The sequence below is a fragment of the Dipodomys merriami genome, unplaced genomic scaffold (assembly GCF_024711535.1).
Source record: "Dipodomys merriami isolate MVZ:Mamm:240054 unplaced genomic scaffold, mDipMer1.0.p SCAF_198, whole genome shotgun sequence".
Lineage (NCBI taxonomy): Eukaryota > Metazoa > Chordata > Mammalia > Rodentia > Heteromyidae > Dipodomys > Dipodomys merriami.
In genome coordinates this window covers 355,001-369,312 of record NW_027203359.1, presented here as the reverse complement: position 1 = coordinate 369,312, position 14,312 = coordinate 355,001, and the positions used below count along the sequence as shown (strand labels likewise).

The 14,312-nt window shown below is 39.1% G+C and overlaps 1 protein-coding gene across 4 annotated transcripts in view; it reads right to left on the bottom strand.

Annotated features, from left to right (window-relative positions):
* Positions 1-10,757, bottom strand: part of LOC138831485 (cation channel sperm-associated auxiliary subunit beta-like) — an 80,729-nt gene extending 69,972 nt beyond the window's left edge. The window contains exons 1-4 of one of the 4 annotated variants that reach the window (XM_070028547.1): positions 10,553-10,757; positions 6,824-6,902; positions 2,359-2,447; positions 939-1,079 (exon numbers count right to left, since the gene is read on the bottom strand). In XM_070028547.1, the coding sequence (XP_069884648.1) occupies positions 939-1,079; positions 2,359-2,447; positions 6,824-6,902 (309 nt within the window). In that variant the 5' untranslated portion in view covers positions 10,553-10,757. Of the gene's footprint in view, positions 1-938; positions 1,080-2,358; positions 2,448-6,823; positions 6,903-9,933; positions 10,092-10,454; positions 10,525-10,552 lie in introns of those variants that run through there. The other 3 variants (XM_070028548.1, XM_070028545.1, XM_070028546.1) reach the window with 3 other exon arrangements.
* Positions 10,758-14,312: the final 3,555 nt, after the last annotated feature.

The following is a 14,312-nucleotide window of genomic DNA, read 5'->3' as shown; positions in this document are numbered from 1 at the left end:
AATACACGGTGGAAAGTGAACTTGAGGTCAGGAACAGAAGGAGGAAGCTGGGGGAAAGCAAACCAAGGGGTGATATTGTCCAAAAAGAAATGTACTCATTACCAGAATTGTGAAATGATAACCCCTCTGTGCAACACCTTAATAATAATAAAATTACATATTTCTAATTTACTTTACTGTTGCTTTAGAGATTATATACAGCAAGGTTACACAGGTCAGGTTATAGGTACATCTCCTTTCACATAGTATCATCTGTTCCCTCATTATTTCCCATTCCCTCCCTCCCATCTCCACACATGAGTTACACAGTTTACTTTCATCAATGTCCAGTGCAGTGAATGTGCTCCACTGCTGTACTTTTTTACCCTTTTAAAATTACATTTTAAGAAAAGAAGAGGAGGAGGAAGAGTAGGAAGAAAGAAAATACTAAAGTTTCTTCGAACTGAAAGAAAATGATACTGGATGACAACATATCTAACAGAAAAGGCTGAGGAGTACTAGAAATAGTAAATATGCAGGGAAATAGTTTAAAATTCATTTTTAAACTTCTTTAAAATAATCATACTATATTATTGGATTTAAAGCATGCTACTGGTGTAAAATTACCAAACAATCTTTTAGAAACACATCCTGCCAGGTGCAGGTAGATCACACTTGTAATCCTAGTGACTCAGGAGGCTAAAATCTGATGATCTCAGGTAGGAAAGTCTCCAATTAAACCACACAAAAGGCTAGAAGTGGTGCTGTGGCTCAAAGTGGTAGAGTGTTAGCCTTGAGTGAAAGGAGCTGAAGGCCAGCATCTAGGTCCAGAGTCCAAGCCTCAGGACTGGCAAAAGAAACACAAACAAATGAACAAACCAAAACACCCTACATCCTATAAGAAAGAGTGTATGCTTCTTATTAGTAACATATCACAGAATAAAATAAAGCATAATTACCAAAGTTAAATTGAAGTGGAAGATGCCATGGTAAGTACTATTTAGGATTTCCAGGCTGGGAGCGAGACCTCCAGATGTGAACACACTCAGCAATCCCTTTGAAGTAAGTTCATCTTCAGTTTGGAAAAAACAGTGGATTTCCTTTGAGAAAGAGAGAAATAAAACAAAGAAGTAATAGCAATTTGAGGGAGAAATCTGTGAAGAGGAAATGCTGTTAAAGACCATTTTCTTTCCATTGCTAGCTTGGGAATAAACATTTATTTGAGAAAGAATTTAGTGACCTGCCATCTAACTGTCAAGACTTCCATTCATCCTTAATATCCTTAGAAAGTTTATATATTTATTTTTTACTTTTTACTTTTTTTTGGTGTTGTTTCCAGTGTCTGGGAACTAACTTTTAGCTTTTTTGTTCAAGGCTGGTGCTCTACCACTTGAGTCACAGCTGCACTTCCATCTTTTTGGTGGCTAATTGGAGATCAGAGTCTCATAGGCTTTCCTGCTCTGGCTGGCTTTGATCTACAACCTTCATATTTCAGTCTCCTGAATAGCTAGGCTTATGGATATGAGCTACCAGTACCTAGCTGGAAAGTTTGTGTGTTTAATAAGCACAAAACCCAAACCACATGCTCACATGCTCAAATTATAATTTTTTTGGGGGGTGGGGAGTGTTGCTATAAATTGAAGCCAGGATCTGGTACATGCTACTTAGTTGTATCACTAACATTGTGGGATTTTTTTTTTTTTTTTTGGTGGTCATGGGGCTTGAACTCTGGGCCTAAACACTGTCCCTCAGCTCTTCAGCTCAAGGCTAGCACTTTACCACTTGAGCCACTGCTCCACTTCCAGTTTATTGGAGATAAGAGTCTCAAGGACTTTCCTACCCCAGCTGGCTTTGAACCTGGATCCTCAGATCACAGCCTTCTGAGTAGCTAGGATTACAAGCGTGAGCCACCAGCTCCTGGCTCTCTGTGGGAATTTTAATACTATGCTTTTTTGTTGTTGTTTCCTATTATTGGAATCAAAAGATCATGTGATCTCTTAATCAAAATGACAACTACAACATGGTACTTGTTATAGAAAGAAGAGATTGTTTTTCAAGGTCATGTGAGGTAATCTATTTTTTTCCCTCTAACAGGCTACATCTGTCAAGCTTCAAAAGGTCCAATTAGCACTATGGAAAAAATAAACCCAAGATGTTATAGCCACCGAGGAGGCATCATTTAAAAACAACAACAAAGAAAACCCACCCAGGGTATTCAATAGCTAAATGAATGACTGGGCTGATTCATGTGGACAAAAATAGAAACAACTGCATAGATTTTCACCTTTCCAAGTCTGAAAGCAAGTGAGTACAGTACCATTGGGTGTACATGTGGATTTAAAGGGAATGCAAAGGGACATGGCTGTGAGGGGGACTTACCAAGTTATTCAAGGAAAGAAACAACTTGATTATTTCACTGTCTTTGGGGAAGCCTTCACTGGAACAAGCAAAGCTTCTCTTCATATCACCTAAGCAACAACAACAAAAAATTGTTTTACAGGTTTTAGGTCACAGATAGAAGGATTCCTATACAAAGTACTATAGTTTTGAAACTGGCAAAATATTTTTTACAGAACAAAAATCATAACTGTAAAATATAAATATATTTTAGTCTAGAAAAAATAACAAATCTATTCTTGAAGGTATGCTAAAAAGGAAGTGTTGGATATATGCAACGTAAAGAGGGGGAAGGGGTTAGAGAGAGAATTTTGTGTTCTAACAGAGAGCTACTGATGAAGATATTGGAAAGAGGATTCCTTCTCCTTGTGTTGAGCATGAGGAAAGAGGCTTTAATGAACTATAACACAAATCCCTGCAATTTGGAACACAAATTCAGATTTCTACCTAGAAACAGGAGCAGAGATGATTTGGCTGAGAGGACAGGAGATAGCTGATGAGGAGATGGTCACTTAGTGAAGGCTAAGATGCAGAATCTGTCCTACAGGCCACTAGGAAGAAAGAATTAATATAAGGTCACCTAAGGCCCTGTTTTCAAAGGTCTCTTTGAATGGCAACTGGATCTCAGAAGAATTTCAAAGCAGAAACACATTTTTTTTTAAATGGAACTGACAAAAGAATAAGTGACCAATAGGAACAGAGAAGCTTTGCCTTAGTTAAATGTGTAGTTAATACATTCTTAATATAAAGAAGGGGAGGCAGCTATGAAAGACACATTTGAGTGCACAGAGATGGAGAGTGAGCTTCATATATCCCCTAGGTTTACAAAGTGCAGCTTGTCAGGTAGGAAATGAAAATCTCAGAACACAGCACTTCAGGCTTAACTTTCCTTCCCTGCCCAACCCTACAGTAGACAGGGTCAAAGTGGAATTAGCAAGGTAGTAAAAAGGCAAGGAAAACTCCAAATGGAAGAAAGAAAAAGCTGATTGGCTTCCCACCAGGACAGATCCAAAGAGGAAGAAGAGAATAAGCAAGAATTGGGTTTAGATGTTCTGTGGGTTCAACTATTTCAATGACAGTGATTTCAATGCAAAGCTGTGCTTTGAAATTATAAATGCTTGCGGTATAGTTTGAGTTATAACAATAATAATATCATCATCAACAAAGTCCTAAGGCAAGTCCAAATATTCAACCAGGGACAGAGGAAGAAGTAGGTAAGAAATTAAATACAAACTAAGATAAAAATAAATTTATTTTATAATTGTATACTGTTCATCTATCTTATTGGTCCAACTGAATAGTTTCAATGTTGTTCTCAAAATTGTATTTGTAACTATATCGGTGTAAGCATTGTAAGTATAGCTTAAAATGTATCTGGGATTTACAGCATTAAATAGTTTTCAAATCACTTCCATCTCATACATTCATTCACTCATTGTATCCATCCTTGTCAGGCCTACCAGCCATATTTTAAGGTTTAATTTGACTCTAAAGTAAAAATTACTCTCCTACTTAAAAATCTTCCCTGTTACCCTATATTACCTAATAAAAAACATTTCTTGTATGGAAAGAAGGTAAGAAAAAGGAAACTAATTTCTTTGAATAACATACTTTGAGCCAGCTGCTGGGCTTACATGTTGTGTTAGGACATTCCCACAATGCTTTGTGCCCTTTGTACTGCTGCCCATTCTTAAAGAAAAGGAAGCTGAGACTCAGGAAGATGGAGCTCAGCAAGCTCAACAGCAAGTCATATTTCTGTATGCATGAACCACTCTTTTAATCTGCTGGACAATCTTTCGACTCTCCCGTGGAAAACCTATACTCCAGGCCATTAAAAATGCTTATGGGGTTCTCTCTACTTCTCTTCTTCTCGCATTTAAATTCATTTAAAGATTTGCTTGAGCTGGATGCTGCTGGCTCATGTCTGTAATTCTAGCTACTTAGGAAACTGCAATCTCAGGATTGTGATTTGAAGCCGGCCCAGGCAGACAAATCGTAGATACTCTTATCTCTAATTAACCAACAAAAAGTGAGAATTGAAGGTATGGCTCAACTGGTAGAGCAGGAGCCTTGAGCACAAGAGTGTGAGGCTTTGAATTTAAGCCCCTCGGTACTCAATAGCAAATACATGCATGCATATCTGCTTGAAATAGAAGCCTTTTCTTAGACTTATCTCAGTGAAATAAGTTGACTTGTCCTCCACACTTTGGTATAATTTTGTGAATTATATGATCACATCAACAGACTTTTTTTTTTTTTTTTGGGTCCGGTCGTGGGGCCTGAACTCTGGGCCTGGGCGCTGTCCCTCAGCTCTTCAGCTCAAGGCTAGTGCTCTACCACTTGAGCCACAGCGCCACTTCCGGCTTTTTTCTTTTTGCTTATGTGGTGCTGAGGAATCGAACCCAGGGCCTCAGGCTTGCAAGGCAAGCGTTCTACCACTGAGCCACCTTCCCAGCCCGACATCAACAGACTCTTAAGCTTGGATATTAATGATGAGACAGGGAAAACTATAATACACTGTGGTGAGAGACAGAAGCAATTCCAAGCTTTTGTGCCTGTACCTGCGTGGACCATCCCCTTGCCTAGAAAGTCTCAGATTATAGAAATTTCTGTCATAATAATGAATGCAAAACTAACAAATTTTCAATAACCTCTAAATGAAAGATGTATCAGAGAAGTTATTTCTTCAACAGATGTGAGCTCTTTAACATGAGTGGTGAAATAAAGTGCCCTCACTGAGGGAATGTCTACATTGAATAAAATAAGAAAACCACTCTGGTCATATTTTTGGAAACCATACTACTTATGAAATTCATCGCCCTGTTTACAATTACACAATTATAACAATGAAGTTGAAGCAAGATGCAGCAAAATGCCTCCCATCTTTTTCTCCACCAATCTGTTTGACATAATGCTGTTGTGGGAAACCAGGGTCTCCCCCCTTCCCCTCCTCCACAGAAAGCCACATGGTCATAGTGATCATTTCAAGCTGAAGGCATTTGAGAAATGGCAGGTACAGGAAGGGCAGATCTCACTTTCTACCTAAAAGCAAAGTCTAAATTTTCTATGAGAAATGTACTGTCTGTACCTTTCCTTTCTCTAGAGATGAAGAGTTGACACAGATGGGTCTGTACACCAGGACTTATTAAAATAATATTCTTTATTGTTTTTTCTTATATATTTGCAAATAACTTTCCTGCTCTTACAACTATAGACCAAAACACCTTTTCCTTTTTCCCAACTCCATAAGTTACTGCTTTGTTGAAATGGTGTCTTACCACTTGTTTGGAGTTTTTACTCTTTCTTTAACTTTCACATTTGGCCATGTGAAAGTATTAACAGCAAATAAAATGTGAATACTTTTACCCTGTCAATATGTCTTTTGTCAGTTCAGTTCATAGACCCCAGCCACAGACTCTAACAGAAAAAAAGAAAAGGTTTTCTTCTTCTATGCTTCTGTAGTCATTTTAGCTGTAGCCACATCACTCTTCTAACTAGTAATCTTAAATGGCTTCCAATGATTATAAAGCCCAGATTCCTTAGCCTGACACTCAAGTTCCTCTATGATAGTATTGCCTTCATGATATTTTACATCTATTCCTTCCTTCAAATTAAGTGACTCTTTCCTTCTTGCTTCACAAATTGTATGATATACTATCTCCATACCATTGTTCATCCTGTGTATTGATGTAGTCTTTGTAGAATATTTCTTCATGCAAATATTACCCATTTGGGGACCTAGATGGATTGTTCTCTTTGAAGCCTTTGCTGGTGAGTTGCCCCTTTTCTACTGTTGGAATTAACCACTCCCTTCTCTGAAATCTCTTCAGTCTGTCTGTGCCTCTCCCATCTTGGATTATTATCATGTATTTTGTCATGCATAACCTCAGAACTTATCCATTTATGTAACCCCAGTTAACTAGAAGAAGATCTGATTCCAACCATCCAGCCTTCCATCTGTCCAGTCAACAATATGATGTTCTAGGATGCTGCATAATCTAAAAAGTTTACACATATGGGAATGCCTCTGTCTTGTTCCTTAAAAAGTTTTTCCATCATGAAAGTCCCATTGACTAATGCAATCTGTATATTAATTTCAGAAAATTTCCCTCAACCTCAGTTGACTAGCCTGGTAACTCAGTTTTTAATTCATACTATGTGCAACCACTCATAGAAAAATTTAAAATTGTTTTTTCAAACAATTAAGATGTGGCAAATATAAATCCTTTATAATATTAAATAGTCCACAACTTGTAACTGATGAAACATTATAGCGAATGGTTCACAGTGATGTCATCAGAAATCTCTATAGCAGAGTAAAAGGTGTAATACCTTGGAGAAAATAAAAAATAAAATAAAGAAGAAATACTAAAAAAAAACATTTTTAACTATAACTGAGAAAGTGATAGGTATGAGAAGTCCTGAGGAGATAATCATAAAGTCTTACCTTTATTATATATTATTCCTGATGAATATTCAAACATATTCAAAAGCAAAATTAAGACATATGTAAATTGGGAGTCCATCTGTTGGAATAAATAAGAATTATTTTCATTCAATTACTCTGTAAATACTTTTTGAGTTATTTTTGATAGAATCAACTATAATGTAGTAAACAAATCATCTCTTCAAGCCAGAAGTATTTCCTGTTATATGACAAAAGCAAATACCAGGACTGGAGACATAGTTTGGTGACAAGCCTAGAATGTGAGAAGGCCTAGTCAGATCCCCAGCATGAGAAGAGAAAAAGAAGACATAAAACAATAAAATGAATTCCCTAACTAGCATAAAAGGCATTTATTAATATCATTATTGCAAACCAGAAGATGGGAATGGCTTAACATGGCAGATCATTGTGGCAGAGGTCATTCAGAACCTGAATTGATGAAGGCACTCTGGACACTATGGCTCGCCTGTTCATCCAGTATTCTGACTCTGTTGTTTTTGGAGACACAAACCACATAGTCATGAGCACTCTTGTGCATTCTTGCTAAGTGCACTAGGAATGTAAGGCCCTGCCTTCATGATCCGGGCCTTTCTCAGGGTTATGTTGTCAACCAAGAGGCTTGAGAGATGGGATAAGGTCCTGCCAGGTAAGAACAGTGTAGTTTCCAAGGTGAATATCCCTAGTATCAGTGTTCCTCTCCTAGAATACATTTCATAAAATGTACATGTATGTATCTAGTGAGGGCTGAATTGTTTACCTGGAATTGATATGTTAAAGTCCTAGACCCCAGAATCTCACAACATGATCATACATGGAGACAAGGTCTTTAAAGAAGTGGTTAAGTTAGGGGGGAGGCTGGGAAGGGATGTGAAGGGTAAACAAAGGAGGAGGCTGCAATGCTTGATAAGAAATGTACTCATTGCCGGGCGCTGGTGGCTCACGCCTGTAATCCTAGCTACTCAGGAGGCTGAGATCTGAGGATCGCGGTTCAAAGCCAGCCCTGGCAGGAAAGACCGTGAGACTCCTATCTCCAATAAACCACCAGAAAATCGGAAGTGGCGCTGTAGCTCAAGTGGTAGAGCGCTCGCCTTGAGCTGAAGAGCTGAGGGACAGCGCCCAGGCCCAGAGTTCAAGCCCCACGACCAACAAAAACAAAAACAAAACAAACAAACAAAAAAAAGAAATGTACTCATTATCTTGCCCATGTAATTGTAACCCCTCTGTACAGTATGTTCACAAAAAATAAAAACTTAAATTAAAAAAAAAAGAAGTGGTTAAGTTAAAAACGAGGTCACTGGTTCTCATCCAGTGATAAGTGTACTTACAGGAAGAGGGCATTTGGACCTAGACTCACACAGAGCAAAGATGAAGACACAAGATGGCCATCTACAAACCAAGGAGAGAGACATAGAATCTATCCTGCCTTCAAGGCTGTTAGAAGAAAACAACTCTGCCAACATTTGATCTGCCAACACTTCTAGCCTCTAGAACTGTAAAAAATTAATTTCTGTTGTTGAGGCCATTTTGGGTACTGTACTTGGCTATAGGAGGCCTAGCAACTGAATTCAGCATCCATGGTTGATTTCTTCTATGGGACTTGACAGCTGGAAGAACTGGAATGAGGTTCATGTGCTGGATACTGTTTTATATGTCAGTAATGAGTCCTTTTGTCTCGGTTCTACAAGTCTAGTATAACCAGGATGATAGCCTCTGGGGTCCAGCAACACAGAATTTCTTACCAGAAACATCTTGTATTATTTTCCTAAACATTCAAATGAAAGGATATAACATCATTATTAGACTGTCTGTTTTCCTCATCCCTCTAAATGAGATGCAATTATACTCCAGGTCTCTAGTTTGGCTGGTTTATATTAAGTTGCTCCAATTCCTTTTGTTCAAATAAATGTAAGATCACTAATTCCATTTATTGCATTTGGATGTATCTAGTTTTGGTCATAGAACTAAAACTTACTTTGCCTTTAAACTTTCACAGAGGGATGAAAAACCACGAGAGCAAGTTCAAAGGGAGAGAGCAGAAGTGATTTCCAGGCTCTCTATCACTTTGCTACTAGCTGCATATCCCAGTGATTTAGCTTATAGTTGTCTACTCATTCTTTTAATTAAAACATGGAATGCACTTTAGAATTGATACATGAGGAATTAATTGAATATATTCAATGTTCTTACTACTTAGTGTCAGAGATTAGCTTAGAACCAAGGTCTCCAGACTCAATGGATCTAGTCAGATCTACCAAATAAAAGTTGAAAAATTAAGCTAGGTGCAAGTGGCTCCTCTTAGCTACTTAGGAGGTTAAGGTCTGAAAAATCTAGGTTTGAGTCTACTCTGAGAAGACTAGAATCCATCTCCAAAATAACCAGCAAAAAAGTAGGGTGGGGTTGTGACTCAAGGACAGCACCAGCTGTGAGCAAGACAGCATAATTTCAAAGTCTGGACCACTAAAGGAAATTAAAAACTAAAATATATTAAGTGTATGATTACATTTGACCTAACACCAAAATTAATAGATTTAGTTATCCATCATTATTCTGCTCATAATATACTAGTCTTACTAGTCTTACTCTTCTCATTTTTGTTTCAATATTAGAACATTTTTTGATTTGGTAGCACTTTCAACAGTTACCTCATGGTTACAAAAAAGCACAGACTTTGATGTAAGATAAACCCTGTCAACTGACATGATTAACCTTTAGTAACTTGCTTCTTTATAGTCAGAAAAAATGGGCACAACTGCTACACAGTGTGTGAAATTAAACACACTGCGTTTATGTTTAAGTATCTGATAGAACTACCCTGGGTCTATGTCTTTATCCACTGAAGCAACTTCTTTGTCAGTTAAGCTGGTAGCAGTTACATTAATGTAGTCACCATTCCCCATTTAGGTATCATGGGTTTTCTATGATTGATACATGCCACATATTTGGGCACTTTCTCTTTTTGGTACCAAATAGAAATCAGACATTTCCCCAAAGGAGCACCCTCTCTTCTCCCCTATGTGATATACTTACGGTTATTGCATTATCAAGGAATAGTGGTTACTTTATACATTCATACCGTAATAGGGCCTTTTTGTTAATGTTATTGTAATTACCTCTAATTGGGCGTCCAACTGGTTGCTGTTTACTTTCTATATTTTTCTCCCATTTACTTCCTTATAGACGGAGAAAGAAGCCCCCCAAGAGCTGTGTTTTCCCAGATGACTGGTGCAGCAGACCACATAACTTTGCTAACAGCCAATCAGCTGCTACTTAGTACAGAAACAGCTTAGAAAATCCAAAGGACAGCAGTTGGAATCCCCAACTAACTGCCTTCCCTGGACCTCTGATGTCATGAAACCTATGAGAAGTGGAGTTTCTCCAAGCCACCATTTTTAATATAATATATATCTAGAGAGGTTCAGAAAGCTACACAGGATTAGCTACAAAATATTCTAGTTATCAGCTGGTGAGTGAGTATAATTCCCAAAAGGTTATGCCAACTACATATGAGACAAGTAGGCACCTGATAGAGCTTTATTACAGTCTTAAAGGAAGAATATGACTCAAATAAAAAAAAAGAAAGATGACCTTATTGATAGGTAAGTAAATACACAGTCACAAAGACAGAACATACTGTGCATGCGTGGAGAGCAGTAAGACCCATGACATGCCATTTAGTCAGTCCTCCTTGTTCATGCTATGTGGGAGTCCTCAATGTGGGAGCCATAGTACCTGCTTCGGCTGGATTTAACAGAGTAGGAGTGTGCCAACTCTGGACTGCTCCGACTCCTTCAGTGCCCTGAGTGTTCACGGATGGCCACGGAAGCTGACAACTGACTTGCTATAATGATGATAAAGCTTGTCTTATATTTCACAAGTCCCTTCAGATGGCCACAGACAACCTGCTTCAGGCTTAGGTCACGAAAAGCAAATGGTGTCTCAATCTGTTCCTGGAAGCTCCTGTGTGAGAAATTCTTCCTCTTACCTTTTCTGATGTTGATGGGAAGAGGAGAGTGACGGAGCAGCTGGGAACAATACAGACAGGAATTAATTACACATAAGCCAATAACCAGATATCAACAGTGGTAACACAGCAACGTACTTCTTATAAGCATTGTATATTAAGTGTAGGCTCTTTATACAGCTTTGCACCATTCTTAAATTTGTTGTTATCCTGACCATTTTCTCACATCACTCAAGTGTTTTTTGAAAGTCTAAAATAAGTGTATACAATTTACTTAAGCCTTAAAGGCATTTTGCTGATGAATAATGTGATAGTGAATAATCCTAAACAAAAATATTTTACTGCATTTTAAAACATTTGTTTAGGATATGAACATGTTGAAGACTAATGGTAAATAAACATTTACAATTCCTTTCCAGGAATCCAGCATTTAAAATTGAATATAATCTATAGTAACTTAATACATAAAAATATTTTATTGCCTCACCTTAAAAATATTGACAAGCCAGGCACCAGTGGCTCACGCCTTAATCCTAGCTATTCAGGAGGCTGAGATCTGAGGATCAAGGTTCAAAGCCAGCCGAGGCAGGAAAGTCCATGAGACTCTTATCTCAATAAGCCATTAGAAAACCAGAAGTGGCGCTGTGGCTCAAGTGGTAAAGCATTAGCCTTGAGCTGAAGAGCTGGGGACAGTGCCCAGGCCAAGAATTCAAGCCCCATGACTGACAAAAAATGTATATATTGACAGAACTAAACATTTTTTTTTGTTTTTGGAACTAAACATTAAAAAATGTCAGCCATCTTTCTTCTATAAATTATGTAGAGATGATCGTGATCTTTTTTTTGGGGGGTGGGGGTGGGGTCTGGTCATGGGGCCTGAACTCTGGGCCTAGGCACTGTCCCTCAGCTCTTCAGCTCAAGGCTAATGCTCTACCACTTGAGCCACAGCGCCACTCCTGGCTTTTTTCTTTTTGCTTATGTGGTGCTGAGGAATCGAACCCAGGGCCTCAGCGGCATGCAAGGCAAGCACTCTACCACTGAGCCATCTTCCCAGCCCCTGATCTTTTTTTTTTTTTTTTTTAACCAGAAGTTTGGTGTTTTGCTTAGGAAATAAGAGTAATCCCTTGAAATATTCACTGCAAATGTTTAATCCAATTTTTCATTTACCTTGACTCTATGACAGTTTCTGGGCAACAGAAATTCTAATCTGATGCAATCAAACTTAACAGTATTTTCCTCTTGGATTACTTCTGTTGCTTTATGGTTTCAAAGTTCATCTTTATCCAGAGATACATTTTTCTCATTTTTTTAAATGTAAGAAAATATAGAGACTCAAAAAGAGTTTAAGGAGGGCTGGGAAGGTGGCTCAGTGGTAGAGTGCTTGCCTTGCATGAATGAGGCCCTGGGTTCGATTCCTCAGCACCACATAAGCAAAAAGAAAAAAGCCGGAAGTGGCACTGTGGCTCAAGTGGTAGAGTGCTAGCCTTGAGCTGAAGAGCTGAGGGACAGCACCCAGGCCCAGAGTTCAGGCCCCATGACTAGACCCCCCCCCCAAAAAAAAAAGAGTTTAAGGAATAAAACGATAAGGGTCTTTCAATTATTCTGTGTTAACATGAATCCTACTTGTAAAAGGCTTTTTGTTATGGGATGTTTCAAACATTGGAAACAGTCAAGAGAACTCTGAAATTGCTCCTTTGTACCCATGGCCCAGCTTCCCTCTAGCTTCTTCTAAACCTCACCACTGACCCTTGTCTAGGTTTAATTTTAGGATACTTTGGACATCAACACATATTTCAGTTTGCATTTCTTAGAGAAAACGAGTTTAAGGAAAAATGAAAACCACACTAGCATATTCATGCCTACAAATAAGAATGATCCCTGGATATCTGCTTAATGACTCCTTTTATCTTCCCAGTTATCTCCTTCTTACTATTTTTATAGTTGTGTGAACCAGGATCCAATAAAATCTCTACTTGGTCATTGGTTGAAGCATATTCATGAGTCACTTAACAATGGAGATGTATTATGAAAATGTGTGCTTAGGGAAGTGGCGCTGTAGCTCAAGTGGTAGAGCGCTCGCCTTAAGCTGAAGAGCTGAGGGACAGTGCCCAGGCCCAGAGTTCAATCCCCACGGCCGACCAAAAAAAAATAAATAAAAAAATCTACTGCCGGGCGCTGGTGGCTCACACCTGTAATCCTAGCTACTCAGGAGGCTGAGATCTGAGGATCGCGGTTCAAAAGCCAGCCCGGGCAGGAGAGACTGTGAGACTCCTATCTCCAATAAACCACCAGAAAACCGGACGTGGCGTTGTAGCTCAAGTGGTAGAGCGTTCGCCTTGAGCTGAAGAGCGGAGGGACAGCGCCCAAGCCCAGAGTTCAAGCCCCACGACCGACAAAAAAAAAAAAAAAAAAGAAAATGTGTGCTTAGGTGATTTTATTCTTGTGCAAATATCCAGAGTATGTACATAAACCTAAATGGTCTTTGTCACATTGCTTGTGTGTTGTGTGTTGTGTGTGTGTGTGTGTGTGTGTGTGTGTGTGTGTGTGTGTGTGTGTATGTGTGTGTATTTGTATACTGGTCCTGGTCAGGGGCTGGGCAATGTTGCTGAAGCTTTTTTTTGCTCAAGGTTAGTGCTCTACCACTTGAATCACAGCTCTACTTTTAGCTTTTTAGAAGTCAATTGGAAATAAGAATCTCATGGACTTTCCTGCCTAGGTTGGCTTCCACCTGTGATCCTTAGAGCTCAGCCTCTTGAGTAGCTAGCATTACACAGATGTGGGCCAGTGCCTGGACACATTGCCTTCTATATAATCAAGATATGTGCTAGACATCAGTTGCATAAGGCTGTTCCTAGCACAACACAGTATTTGGTTTACAATAAACATTTCTTTCTTCTCTTTCTTTTTTGACACAGGGTCTTGTAAAATAGCCCAGGCTTCCCTGCATTATGACTCTTTTGCTACCATCCCTGAGTGCTGGAATTGTAAGTGTGTACCACCATGTTTGGTAAATGTTCTAAGTAGAGTGCACAACAGATAAAAATATTCCAACTAAAAAAAGTGTATACACAATAAAACCTCATAAAAATGGAGACAAAACTATGATACAATACTCCAACTTGAATTAAGTATGTTAAGATAAGAATTTGCGGGGCTGGGAAGGTGGCTCAGTGGTAGAGTGTTTGCCTTGCATGCCAGAGGTCCTGGGCTCGATTCCTCAGCACCACATAAGCAAAAAGAAAAAAAAAGCCGGAAGTGGCGCTGTGGCTCAAGTGGTAGAGCGCTAGCCTTGAGCTGAAGAGCTGAGGGACAGCGCCCAGGCCCAGAGTTCAGGCCCTATGACTGGACCTCCCCCCCCGAAAAAAAAAGCTGTAAGTGGTGCTGTGACTCTAGGGTAGAGCACTAGCCTTGAGCACAAAAAAAGAGGCAGTGCCCAGGCCCTGAGTGCAAGCCCCAGAACCAACTGGGAAAAAGAAAAGAATTTGCACTAGAGGAGAGTGAGGGAAGAGTTGGCAGTGTCCAAAAAGA